At 40.2% G+C, this 14,748-nt stretch overlaps 1 protein-coding gene and 1 pseudogene across 1 annotated transcript; one reads left to right on the top strand and one right to left on the bottom strand.

Annotated features, from left to right (window-relative positions):
- The first annotated feature begins 2,070 nt into the window (after positions 1–2,070).
- On the top strand, positions 2,071–2,442 carry LOC137825227 (uncharacterized). Its single transcript, XM_068630901.1, has one exon. It carries the CDS (start codon positions 2,071–2,073, stop codon positions 2,440–2,442), a length of 372 nt encoding a protein of 123 aa, XP_068487002.1.
- Positions 2,443–14,321: 11,879 nt separating this feature from the next.
- Positions 14,322–14,427, bottom strand: LOC137838938 (small nucleolar RNA R71; annotated as a pseudogene).
- Positions 14,428–14,748: the final 321 nt, after the last annotated feature.

Here is a 14,748-nt window from a genome sequence, read left to right as displayed (position 1 = left end):
TTGTTTGAATCCAGAACTGATTTGATTTGAAAACTTTTTTAAAATAGAATGTTTTTTAACTAAGTAAAAAACAACATGTTGTTTTATCGAATCAACCGGTTGTTTTGTTCTTAGATGGTTTTGAAAAAGGTTGAAACTTGTTTGACTTGGTTGACTTAACTGTCAAACTAAATCAATCGGTTGTTTCGTGTTTTCAACCCATTGTTTCTTTGAAAATCCTAACAGAATTTAGTTCTAATTTGTGAATCTCTCTTAAATGATTTCTAACTGAATGCGCTTCTGTTTTAAATGTTTTTAATTATTCTTTGGAGTATAAAAAGTTAGTTATATGCTCCTGGAAAGTAAGAAAAATAGTTTTGAGAAATCACAGTGCAAATTCAATTTCAAGTTTTCAAGATTCACATCAAGCTTTGGATTTTCAAGTGTGTGGAATAGGATAGAGGTGTTCTTCTGATCTTTAAGCTTTGTAATACCCAGGTGGATTCTATTCTCTTCTTCCTTAATTACTGTATTTTTGTAATTGGGTGTAAGTGCAGAATCAGAGGATGTTCTAATTTCTAAGGATTGTTGTGCCAAAAGGAGTGTGTTTCTTCATGGGCTCAAGGTCACTCTTTTGGTGGTTTATGTTGTAATATAGTTTTGGTTGCATAATAGAAACCCAGAAGTTTTTGGGGACTGGATGTAGTTTTGGGTTTAAGAGTGAACCAGTATAAACTGCTTGTGTGCATTTCTCTTGCTCTGATCTCTTTTAGATTCTGTTTTTAAGTTTTTTTAAATTCTATTGGTATAAACAACTGATTGAATCGAAGAAACAACCGGTTGTTTTTCTGTGTTTCACTTTAAAACAGATTTTATTTTTGGCTAACTTGGTTCCTTTTCTGGATTTCTTCACTGAGTTTCATTAAATCTTCAAAAGTAATCGAAAATCTCTTTTAAACAATTCACCCCCTCTTGTTTAAAGGCCATATATTCTAACACCAGTGACCATCAAGTGTCTTAACATTGTGAACATAGAAAGTATTTGAGTTTTAGACCCCATCTAGCACCATCTCTCCTTCTTTGGTTGCAAAGTGCTTTTTCCATTTGGGAGCCACACTCGAAATTGTTAAATATCATGCAACTCATACATACTCTTAAATTTTCTATCATATGATTAGATGTTCCATTTCAATTATCCACATAGTGCCACACTTACTTGTCATCTTCTCCTTCGGGTTTTCCTATTGAGTATTCAAAATTTTCATCAATACTTTTTTATTTAATGTTTAGTCTAGCAAGACCACTCTTGTCTACATTGGAGAAAATTGTGTTTACGCTCCTAACTATGACAGTTTGTGCAACATTAGCACAAACACTTCCTCGTGCTTTTTGCATCCTACTCTACCTTATTATTCTACCTTGCTTCATGTATCACTTTTTGTTGCAGCTTGGCATAATGATCTGGAAAAGCACTCTAAGTGTTTCTTTGTCTTATGATTACTACAGTGAAGGTCCTCACGATCCAAGTGGTAGGGCGTTTTGAAGACTAGCTATCGTCTCGAACCTGCACAAACTTTCTCACCAGATGACTTCACCACTATATTGTTAGCATTAAACTCAAAGTCGTCATCAATTTTATTTAGAAATTTGAATGGGTCAATAATTATTAGCTTCAATTATAATTTTGAATGTCATTTATACTATGGTTTTAAATGTAATTTATAGTATAGGTTTTATGAGAGAGAAGGTAGAATTTGAGAACTCTATTGTAAGACTATTTAGAAATTGTATTCTCATTTGAAAAGCAGTAGTGAAATAAAAGTTATATTCTTTGTTCATAAATTGGTATAAGAGTTATGACCAGTATAAACAATAATTTGTCCCTTCCTCAATTAACAAAGATGACCAATTATGACAAATTGAGCATCCAAATGAAAGCTCTTCTAGGATCCCAAGATTTTTGGGAGGTGGTTCAAGAAGGTTTTGAAGAACCAAAAAATACCACTCGTTACTCAACGGCCAAAAATAAAGTGTTGAAAGAGACACGATCGAAAGATAAGGCAACTTTGTACATGTTGTATAGAGTTGTCGATGAGTAAAATTTTCGAGAAGATTTCTTATGCATCCACTTCAAAGGAAGCATGGGACATCTTAGAAAAGGTGTTCAAGGGTGTAGTTCGACGAGTTAAACAAATGCGTCTTCAAACTCTACGAGGTGAGTTGGAGGCCATGAAGATGAAGAATTCAGAAGATGTATCTAGTTACATCACTCGTGTGCAAACGATAGCCAATCAACTTAAACGTAATGGAGAAACTCTCACAGATGCAAGGGTCGTGGAGAAGATTATTAGGTCATTGACCGATGACTTTGAAAATATTGTATGTGCAATCGAAGAGTTAAGAAATGTGGAAGAGATGACCATTGATGATCTCGCGGGTTCTCTTAAAGCACATGAACAATGAAAGAAGAAAAAGAAACAAGAAGTCTTGAAGGAAGCCCTACAAACAAATATGACTATTAAAGAAGACAAGGTGATGTACATGCAACATAACCAAGGAAGAGGAAATGGACGCAAAGGTCATGGTTTTGATCACAACGGAGGTCGTGGTCATGGAAACAACAATGAAGATATGGGACAAATGAACCAACAAAACTGGTGTGGACGAGATCGTGATCGTGGTGGTCGCTTACATCGTTCAAATGTTGAATGTTACAATTGCGGAAAATATGGACACTATGCAAATGAGTGTTATGCCAAGAAAATGTGGAAGAAAATTCAAATTTAGTGCAGGAAGATGAGACAAAATATGAAGGAATTCTCATGATGGCCAATGAAGACGTCACTCTAGATAGTGACATGATATGGTATCTAGACACTGGTGCTAGTAATCATATGTGTGGGCACAAACACCTATTTCTTGATATACAAAAGATAGAAGATGGACATGTGTCTTTTGGAGACTCAATAAAACTTCCAATCAAAGGTCGAGAAAAAATATGTTTTTTCCCAAAAGGACGGAAAAGAAGGTACAATGGAGAGTAATATTCTCAGTATGGGACAATTATTGGACAAAGGTTATTCGGTTTTTATGAAGATCGAATTTTGCACTTGAAGGACAAAAATAGACGAGTTATTGCAAACGTGGAAATGGCGAAGAACCGGATGTTCAAACTCAACTTAAAGAGTACATTACCAAAGAAGTCCCTTTGTGATGAAAAAATTGAGCTTAAAGGTTTAAGGGAAAAATCAAGTAGCTTGGAAGAATTGTGCAATTCATTGACTAATGAAAAGCATAATCTTCTGAATGAAAGGAGTGTCCTGGTATCTCAATTGCAAAGTGTTTAAGCAAAATATGATAACCTGGAAACAAGGTTTACAAAATTGGAAGAAAAATATGTTGATATGGAGAAAGAAAAATAAAGTAGAGTCAATCAAGTAGAAGAACTCCATTTGTTGCTTTTGGAACAAAAGGAAAAGGTGAATGAATTCTTGTCCAAATTAGAAGTCCCTTGTAAGTTTTCAAATTCCCTTGAAAATAGTGGTTTTGATTTGGGAGAAGATGATAGATGGAATGATGTTGAGGCATTATCTAAGAAGGATATATGGTCTAATCATTATGTTCCAATCTCATTGAAGCTAGAATCTTTCTTAAATCCTTTTAATTCAAAGGGTGAAAGTGGAGAAGATTTTGTTTGGTAAATTAAAAGTAATTTAATTCAAAATTCAGCATGGATTGGTGCAGTGAGGAAAATTGAAGTTGCTTCTAATCTAGAACAGTATGGGGGCAGTTGGGTAGAGAAAAATATAAAATTGGAAGTATGGACGATGATAATCAGAAAAGAAATCTAAATGAAAAATATGAAAGGTTTGAGTTTAAGGGAGAATTTGTTAGCATTAAACTCAAAGTCGTCATCAATTTTATTTAGAAATTTGAATGGGTCAATAATTATTAACTTTAATTCTAGTTTTGAGTGTCATTTATACTATGATTTTAAATGTAATTTATAGTATATGTTTTATGAGAGAGAAGGTAGAATTTGAGAAGTCTATTGTAAAACTATTTAAAACGATTGTATTCTCATTTGAAAAGTAGTAGTGAAATAAAAGTTATATTCTCTGTTCACATATCTTCCTTCGTAAACCTAACTCTACTTTCTGGCAAATGGTTTAAATATACCACGTGGTGTCACTGGTCATTATAATCTACACAAGTCCTCTTTTGTTAAATTAAAGCATTTTCTGGAAAGAGAGGACGTTGTTGCTCATAGATGCTTGAGGGAGTTGTTGCTAAAGGAGATCTGGATTTGTTCTGGAATGACATGTGGTAAATAAAGAGTTTTTTCCTTAACGCAAGGCTGAGTTAGATACTATTAGACGAGAAGCTGAGAAGGTTCTAGATATGCATATGAAGGCTTCTTTTGAGCCCTTTGAGCCATCTATTGTTCATGAGCATGTGGCTGAAGTTGTTGATGATCAGTCTCGATCTTGAAGATTCTGGATGAAGCTCCTCAGCAAGAGTCTGAAGAACCTGCAGAGGTCTCTCAGTGCTTGGAGTTGGTGCTTTCTTTTAGACCATCTTCACTTGTTAGTGCTGATCAAAAAGTTCCATATGCCATGCTACATTTCAACAATGATGATTTCTTTGCGAACCCTTTTGATGATATCAAAATAGGGGAGAAAATGGCTTAGTTGTTTTATACAATACTCTTTTATATATATATAATAAAATAATTCAGTCAATTTGTATATTATACAGAACCTACATTTTTTTTTCTCAACAAAAAATAAAATAAAATAAATGAGGTACTTAGGGTACCTCAACCTCTGTACAAGATCTAAACAACCCAAAACAACATTAGTTATTGGTTTCTAAACTTAACACCCTACAACCAGCCCAAACATATTAAAAGGAAATAAAAAACCAATGTCTGGCAGCTCCCATTAAACCACATTCTTCAGAGCCAAGAGGGTTAACCGAGATTGTGACTGCAGAAGCTGTTTTGCACCGCTAAACATTACAAACTAAAGAGGTATATAGACCTAAAAGGTGCCAACACGTGCCTCCTCGTAATACAACCAACACAAATACATCTAACAAAATCATAACGCCACAGAGAAGACAGAACTACAGAGTTTTCTTTATAGCCCTTAACAGCTGGACATGTAACAGAAGAACCATCAGCTTTTGATCCAAAAAGAGAAGCTTGTACCCTTTCTTCTACTCCCCCATACGGCTTCCAATTCCAAACACTTCCATGACTCAGCAACGTTTTTAGTGCTTCCATAAAACCATTAATCAGAATAACAGACTCTATTTATCCTACCTTCCAGAATAAACAACACCTTGTTTCCTTTCTAGCACTCCTATAACCACGCCATCACTTCGCTTCCTTCCATTCTGCTTCCCTTAACCTACATATGCTGGCCACAAGTGCTCATTAGCTTTTCTTGAGGTTAACTCCTTTGGTCGACCTTATATTCCTGCATAAACCCTGTTTCAACTCAACCTGTGATAAACAGCAAAATCACCTTGCCCAGCATGTCCTTGTGCCGAACCAGCATCCCCGCAACACATGATCCATCAAGGCCTCCCAGCTCTTGGATAACAGACCAGAGAGGGTGCTCCTAATCAAACAAACCTAGTTTGTATTCTTGAATTTCTAATCACTAAAGCAACCTCCCAGCATCCCACTCCCTTCTAGCCCATGTACCTTCTACATAACCTAAAGAATCAAACGCTCTACAACATCCTCCACTTCAGCAGCTTTGCATACAAATGCCGGGATTGAGAATCCAATCCGAGAAAGAATAGCTAAGAGCATAAGTCCCATGCTTCAAACTTAACCACGCAGATAGTTGGGTTGAAGAAAGATTTCTTCAGCATCACCTATCCTTGTTTAAACACAACTGAGTTTCTCTGATCCCATATACTCTGTATAATAGCAACCCATAAGCCCTTCCAGACCTGATTCTGTTTGGTAGATAAATGAACTAGGTGAAAGCTCTCAAAGTGGTTTATAAGGTCCTTGTGTTGAACGGACAAGATACCTATCCACCTAAGACAGAGTGACCAAACACGTTGTGCAAAGATACAACACATAAAAAGATGATGAGTTGATTCTTCAGCTGAGGGAGGAATCAACCCTCCAGGCCAAGAGTTTCTCCCAACGCGAAGCTCCCTTGCACCAGAAGTTGGCAAATCTTCGCCAAATTGAGAAGGAGACCAAGAAGCTCCTTTTTGACAAATCTCAAGAGGCCCTTCAAGCTCAGTCGAAGATTCTGCCCCTCCGAAATGAGGTTATCGAGCTGAAGGACAAAGCTGAAGAACGCCTGTTGTGTATTGTACTAACTTTGCTAACAACGCCTTTAACGCATATTTACACCTTAGGTAGCACGCTTCCTGTCACCTACTTTACCTTCGTACGACCTTCATTATCTTAAGGTATCGGTGATGTGCGCGCAACTCTTGGTTGGTCTTACCTTCGTTGTACGAAGATAGGGAAAACCTTCACTTGCTGCTTCTACCCTTCATCTTGCAAGATAAGGGAAAGGTCTTCCCAGCGATTTCACCCTTGTCTTTAAGGACAAAGGAGATGTCTTACTAGTGATACTGGTGAATCATGTTGTCCTCAACCTTGCCTTACAAACAAGGGAGAGGTTTGCTTTCTGACCTCGACCTTGCTCCATGAGGCAAAAGAGGATTTAACTGTTGATCCATGGTGTTCTACCTTGGCGTTCTTACTCAAGAGGGAGGCGTTCTCTGCGAACCATCCTATCCCAATCTCGAGATTTCTAACCCAAGTGAAAAGCTCGTAACTGACCTCGTCCTCGCCCCTTAGGGCAAGGGAGGATTTAATTGGAAAACCATATCGTTCAACCTTGGCGCTCTTACTCAAGAGGGAGGCATTCTCTGCGAACCATCCTATCCCAATGTTGAGATTTCTAACCCAAGTGAGAGGTTCGTAACTGACCTCGTCCTCGCCCGTAAGGCAAGGGAGGATTTAACTAGCGAACCATATCGTTCAACCTTGGCGTTCTTACTCAAGAGATATGCGTTCTTTGCGAACCATCATATCCCAATCTTGAGATTTCTAACCCAAATGAGAGATTTGTAACTGCACTGTACAAAACGCCTGAAGATATATTCTTTTAACTGAGTAACTAAAATTTTATTGGGTGACCTCGTTAAAAAATCCTTATAAGGGAAAAAGAGTGTCCCCTAAAAACTGTGTACAATGCAATAATTCAACTGAAATAAAGTTTAAGGTTAGCTGCGTTCCATGTACGAGGGATCGCTCCACCTTCTAATGTCTCGAGCCTGTATGCTCCATTCCCAAGGGCCTCTGTCACTCTGAAGGGACCAGTCCACTTGGGAGACAACTTGTTCTCTAGCTGGTATGGGTGGGCCTTCCGCATTACCAGGTCAGCGACCTGGAACTTTCGAGGTCTCAGCTTGGAGCTGTATTTGTACTCCACCCTTCTCTTCAAAGCTTCAGCCTTGATTCTTGCTTCCTCCCTCACTTCATCCAGTAGGTCCAGGTTCACCTTTCTTTCTTCATTATACTCTTCAACCACGAAGTTCTGGAAACGTGGTGAGTTCTCCTGGATCTCTACAGGAATCATTGCGTCCGAACCATACACCAAGTTGAAGGGTGTTTCTTTGGTAGTAGACTAGGGAGTAGTGTGGTAAGCCCACACAATTCTAGGAACCTCCTCTGCCCAAGTCCCTTTGGCCTTCTCCATTCTTCTCTTCAGACCTCTGAGCAGGACTCGGTTGGCGGACTCGACCTGACCGTTTGTCTGGGGGTGTTCGACTGATGCGAACACCTGCTTTATTCCCAGCTTCGTACATAGCTTGACCAACTGTTGGCTCGCAAACTGGGTGCCATTGTCAAACACTAACCATTTTGGGATTCCAAAGCGGCATACTATGTTTTTCCACACAAAGTGCTGGATCTTGTGGGCTGTAATACGTGCTACTGGCTCAGCCTCTATCCACTTTGTGAAGTATTCTGTGGCAACCACGAGGTACTTCATCATCTGTCGCACCGCTAAAGGGAAAGGCCCTAGAATGTCGATTCCCCAAGAATGAAATGGCCATGGGATATACATCGACCTGAGCTCTTCTGGAGGTGCCTTGTGCCAGTCAGCATGTTGTTGGTACTGCTTGCATCGCTATGCATACCCTGTGCAATCTTCCCTCTTGGTTGGCCAATAATATCCTGCGCGAATGGCCTTTGATGAGATGGCTTGACCGCCGATGTGGCTCCCGCATATCCCTTCATGAAGTTCTGCCACGATGCGCGTACATTGCTCACCACTTACACACACCAGGATAGGGTGAGTGAACCCGTGCCTGAACAACTTTCCATCGATCAAGGTGTACTTGCTCGAGTTTTTCTTGATATTTCTAGCCTCCGTAGGCTCTAGCGAGAGTACCCCATCAGTCAAGTAGCATTGGTAGGGTGTCATCCAAGTTTCTCCTGCTTCAACTAGGCAAACCTGCAACAACCTCTCCCCCCAACAACTGTGTACGCGCTTATTTTGGGCGTTTTTAACGTGTCCTGAGTCAACGACCGATGACTCCTCTTTATCTCCTCAGAAATGCTGATCTGTTGGACTTCTGATGTACTATCTGTGGCAGTTTGAGGTGTTCTCAGGGTCTCTTGAATGACAGTCCTCTGTTTTCCCCCCTTTCCTGAACTGGCAAGCTTTGCTAGCAAGTCAGCTCGGGCATTTTGTTCTCTGGGCACGTGGACTAACTCAAACACTTCAAATGTCTCCCTCAAAATCTGGATGTACTCCAGATATGCGGCCATCTGAGGGTCTTTAGCCTGGTATTCTCCCGTGACTTGACCTATGACTAACAAGGAGTCACTCTTTGCCAACAAACCTTTCGCACCCATCTCCTTAGCCAACAACATTCCAGCGATCAGGGCCTCATACTCTGCCTGGTTGTTACTGGCCTTGAAAGCGAACTGCATGGCCTGCTCAATCAGTAGCCCATTTGGCCCTTCCAAGATGACCAGCCCCACTACCCTGTTGGTTGGAGGAACCGTCTACAAAGAGTACCCATCTGAAACCCACTCCTTCTTGGTGCATGGCCGCCGAGGAGAGCTCTACCACGAAGTCAACATAAACTTGGCCTTTAATAGGGCCTTTGGGCTCATACTGCACGTCAAACTCTGATAGCTCTACTGGCCATCGCATCATCCTTCCTGCCACATTCGGCTTCTGTAAGACCTTGCGAATTGGAAGGTTTGTCATCACTATTACGGTAAAGCTCTAGAAGTAGTGGTGAAGTCTTCGCACTGAGAACACTACCGCCAGGGTTGCTTTCTCTATGGCCTGGTATCTCACCTCAGGCTCCTGCAATACTTTGCTAACAAAATAGATTGGCTTCTGCACCTGGTCCTGCTCTTGCACCAGGACCGAACTGATCGCCTTTTTTGTAACTGTGAAGTACAAACAAAGTGGAGTACCCAGTTGTGGCTTGCACAACACTGGTGGACTGCCCAGGTACTCCTTCAGTTTTAGGAACGCCTCTTCACACTCCCTAGTCCATACGAACCTGTTATTCCTCTTCAGGCATTGGAAATAAGGATGCCCCTTATCTCCCCCTGCCGACACGAATCCGGAGAGAGCGGCCATGCACCCTGTCAATTGTTGTACCTCTTTTACTGAGATCGGGCTCCTCATGGCTATGATCGCAACACATTTCTCAAGATTCGCCTTTATCCCACGTTCGGTGAGGAGGAACCCCAAGAACTTGCATGCTTCTACCCCGAACACGCACTTCTCAGGGTTCAGCTTCAGCCTGTACTTAGCTATTGTGGTGAATAGCTCTTCTAGATCTGCTACATGCTGCTCCCTCTGTTGTGAGGTGACCACCATGTCATCCACATATGCTTGGACATTCCACCCTATCATGGGCGGTAATACTCTGTCCATCAGCCTTTGGTAAGTCGCACCTGCATTCTTAAGCCTGAAGGGCATCACCTTATAACAATAGCAAGGAAACTCTGTCATGAACGCTGTCTTGCACTCGTCCCTAGGGTGCATTATGATCTGGTTGTAACCAGAAAAGGCATCCAGGAAGCTGAGTAGTCTGCAACCAGACGCACTGTCCACCAAAACGTCAACACTAGGCAGCGGGTAGGAGTCCTTCGAACAGGCTTTGTTGAGGTCTGTGAAGTCGACACACATTCTCCATTTCCCGCTAGCCTTTTTCACTGGCACCACGTTCGCCAGGCACTCAGGGTACTGAATCTCCTAGATGTGGCCAGCCCTGAGCCGCTTCTCCGTCTCTTCTCTGGCGACCTGGCGCCTCTCGTCACTGAACTTTCGTCTTCTTTGGCGAACAGGTCGGACTTGGGGCTCCATGGTGAGACGATGACACAGGAAGTCAGGATCTATGTCAGGCATGTCTGAGGCGGACCATGCAAAAGCATCAAGGTGCCTAGCTATGACTTCGACGATCTGGTCCTGTGTCTCTTGGCCTATGGATTTGCCAAGCTTGAACTTCTTCCCACCGATCTCCTTCTCCAACACGTCCTCGGCAGGTTTGGGCCGTCTCTCCCGAGCGATCTCTGCGCAGGTGACCCCTTCTTCCCTCGGAGGTTGAGTGGTAACAGTGAACACTCCTCTCTTCGTCTTGAGGCTATTCTCGTAGCACATCTTAGCCTCATTCTGATCAAACTTGATGGTGATCACCATACCCTCGAGGGAAGACAACTTCATCTTCATGTGCCTCGTAGAGGCCACCGCTCCAATCCTGTTCAAAGCAGGTCTACCCAAAATTATATTGTAGGCTGATGTTTCCAGTGCGTGAAGTCATGCCATCTATGAAGGTCGTCCTCAGCTCTATGTGTCCACGCACCTCCACCTGGTCTCTAGCGAAACCATACAAGCAACCGGTATAAGGCCTCAACTGGTCTGGAGACAACTGTAACTTGTTAAAGGTCGACCAGAACATCACATCGCCAAACTTCCTTGGTCCACGAGGACGCGATGCATCCTCTTTCCTGTTGTCACTACCGAAATCACCACCGGGTCATTGTCATGTGGAACGACGTCCTGACGGTCGGCCTTGGTGAAGACGAGGTCGACATCGGGAGTCTGATCTGCCTCCTGTACCTCTACTGCCATCACCTCTCGTGTGTACTTCTTCCACTAGGAGGCGATGCATCCTCCTCCTGAGAACCCTCCAGAGATGGTGTTGATCTCACCATGGGCACCTCGTGCCCCTGATCTACTCTCGTGGCTGCTAAGGCCTGATCCCCCTATGGCTCTAGGAGGAAGTCCTTCAAGAAGCCGTTTCTCACTAGCTCATCCAACTGGTATCCCAATGACAAGCAATTTCGTATGGTGTGGCCATATGCTTGGTGGAATTCGCACCAAGTGTTCTTGCTGGGCCCCAACTTTTTGTCGGTCTTTGGGGGCATCTTCAGCCTTGCTGCTATGTTAGGAATAGCGGTCAGCTCCTTGAGCTCTACAAGAAAATTGTGCTTGGGGGGCAGGTCTTCTCGTGTGCACGCTCTACTCTGGGGCTTCTCGTAAGGTTGCTACTTTCCCGAGCCTTTCTTCTCTGTTGTTGCCTCGTGCACCCTCATGGGTTGAGGTCGACCTGCTGCTCGAGGTCGGACAGGACCGACACTGCCGCGTTTTTCTGTGACTCGATCTTCCGCGGCGATGTGCGCCATAGCTCGACGCCTGATCTCGCAGAACGTCTTCGAGTAATACCTAAGCAACGAGTCACTGAAGGGCCCTTGTAACATTCCTTTGGTGAAGGCATGCATCGTCATGGCTTCATCCTTGGGGTTTAGCCTCACCACTTGGACCCCAAACCTGTTCAAGAACTCTTTCAAGGACTCTCCCTGGTACTGTTTTATGTCAAAGACATCGTAAGAGATCGGAGGGGGAGCCCTGTTGATAAGGTACTGCTCTCTGAACAGCGTTGCGAATTGGTTGAAGGTAGTAACGTGTCCATCAGGGAGACTGATGAACCATTCCAACGTTGTGCCTGCCAATGTGCTCATAAACAACTTGCAGTACACAACATTAGATCCTCCTGTACGCATCATCTGGGTGTGGAACGCTATGAGGTGAGCCTCTGGGTCCTCTACACCTATGAAGGTGACTTTCGGACCCATAGACATGGTTGGTAACACAGTATCCATAATCGCCTGAGAGAACTGATAAGTGTCTAATTTCAGTAATATTTCATATTAAAATATAGGCACTTATGAGGATTTATTGCTAATTTACATATAAAATAATCCCTAATTTATGAATTTATACCTTTTTACATTTTTTATGATCTTTATTTGAATAAGAGTATTTTATTCCCAAATTTGGTGTTAATTGCAGATTTCTAAGGAAGATTGGAGATTTGGATTAAAGATGAATGATTTGAGCTAAAAAGATAAAGATAGAAGGTCCCAGAATGGAAAAAGATGCAAAGGAAGATTGGGCCTTTTTTTATGTTTTATCATTTAGCCCATTAGCGCGACACAATAAACAACCTAACCCTAGAAAACTAGGATAAATAGAGGGCTAGAGGCTCAACCTTAGTGTGCCAGATTGAGAGGAAAACACCATAGAGTGAATTGTAACCCAATTGGGAGAATGGAAGGTGATAGAAGTATGCGTGGCTAATTCTACCTTTTGGGATTGAGAGTAATCTGCTCAAACTCTTATGTATTGAGGTGATATTTTATATATTAATATTCAGTTCTTGATTGATTATTGGTATTGTTGTTTTACTTTTAATTTTTCGTGACAAATTGAGAATCTTAAATCTGACCGGGAGGTATTTTTAGGGTTCGGACCTAAACAACAATACTTAACATATTTGAGTGCTAGGAATAGACTTGAAATGTTAATTGCTATTAAACGTCGGAGCTTCGTTCTAAGTTGTTCTTATAATTATGCGAGGGATCGATAGTTAGGGGACATTCTTAAGGATTTTATATGCGAGGAATCGATATAAATGATTTTTATACGGACATCAATTTCAATCAAAGAACTTAATATTGACATGCTAATCAAAATACTTGAGAGTGAGAGAGATGAAACTAATCCTTATTTTTCCAATTGAAACAACTAATTCTTTGTTTGTTTTCTTATTGATCAGTGCCAACACAATTAATTCAAAACTCTTTTAATTGTTCTGTTTTTATATTTAGCGATTATTGTACTCGATAATTCACTGTTCCTTGTGGGATCGATATCCGTCCTTAGGGACAATTATTACGTTTGACAAACGCGGTGCACTTGCCGTAAAAAAGTCATCAAGTTTTTGGCGCCGTTGCCGGGGACCAGATTTGATTTGTTGAGTATAATTTCCTAAATATTGTAAATATTTTATTTTTTTTATTTGTTTTGATTTTGTTTATTTTATTAAAATTAGATTTGATTTGATTTTAGTATAGATTTGCTGTTTAAAAAAAAGAAAGTTGTTGATTTTATATTATTTTCTTTTTTTTTTACGTTATTTAATTTAGTTTATTTTTATTTTATTTTGTTTTGATTTTGATTTTGATTTTGTTTTATTATATTTTATTCTAGTTTTTTTAGGATTAGTTTAGGTAGTTTTATTTATGTTTACGTAACTGTTATTTATTTATTTTAATTATATTTTATTATTAGTTTTAGTTTTTATTTCTACGCAAGCTAGTTAGTTAGAATATTAGTTGTTTATAATTATAGTTTTCAATTTTTTTTAACTTTATTTTATTTTATTTTATTTCTGGTATTTATTTTATTTTTTATTTTTTTTAGTACGTTATTTTTTGTTTTTAGAGTTTTCTTTTATTCTGTTTTTAGTTTTTATTTTATCTATATTTTGTTTTTTGAATATTTTTGTTAATTTTCTCTTAACGTCATTTTAGTGTTTTATTTTTGTTTTTTGGTTTTATTTATTTATTTATTTATTTTACATATTTTGTTTTTATTTTTATCTTCAAATTTATTTTATTTTATTCTTTTTAAAGAAAAAAAAAAGTTCTCTGTTTTTTTCTCTCCACTAATATGTTTTAGGAAGAAAGCAACATGACAGAACAGCAAGCACCACCTACTAAGAAGACACTTGGAGATTATGTCATGTACCAATAGAACATGAGGATCCATATTCACATTTGGATACATTTTATGAATTGGTAGGAACAATGGGTTTTCAATCAGGTGATCTTGAAAATGTTTATATGCGCTTGTTTTCTTTTTCATTGGCAGGAAAGGCTAAGGAATGGCTCAAATCACTTCCAAATCAGAGCCTCACTAGCTGGAAGGATGTAGAGGAAAAATTTTTGCAAAGATTTTTTCCAATTTCTCGCTACATCAAAGCAAAGTCTGAAATCTCTATGTTCAGACAAGGAGCAAATGAAGTCTTTTGTGATACATGGGAAAGATTTAAGATGATATTGAGAAAATGCCCAAATCATGGGTTTGAAGATATTTCTCAACTGAGCATATTCCTGAATGGTCTCAGATCTGACATAAAGATGCTCCTAGATGCTGCAACTGGTGGCACAATGATGACCCTTGATGTAGAACAAGCGACAATAATTATTGATGCATTGGCATCAACTGATTATAAAGCCCAACATGATGGACAAGATCTTCAGAATAAAGGGTTGTTAGAAAATGCACTCTTGGCTAAAAATAAGATTCTGACACAGCAGATTGAGCAACTAACTGCACAAATGGCTAAATTGCCCCAACAATTATATGTTGTTCATTCATCTCAAAGCCAAAGTCAGTCAATCAG

This window comes from Phaseolus vulgaris, chromosome 8 (genome assembly GCF_051622355.1).
Source record: "Phaseolus vulgaris cultivar YP4 chromosome 8, ASM5162235v1, whole genome shotgun sequence".
NCBI lineage: Eukaryota > Viridiplantae > Streptophyta > Magnoliopsida > Fabales > Fabaceae > Phaseolus > Phaseolus vulgaris.
The sequence above is the reverse complement of the archived record's forward strand: the minus strand, read 5'-3'. Positions and strand labels throughout refer to the sequence as shown.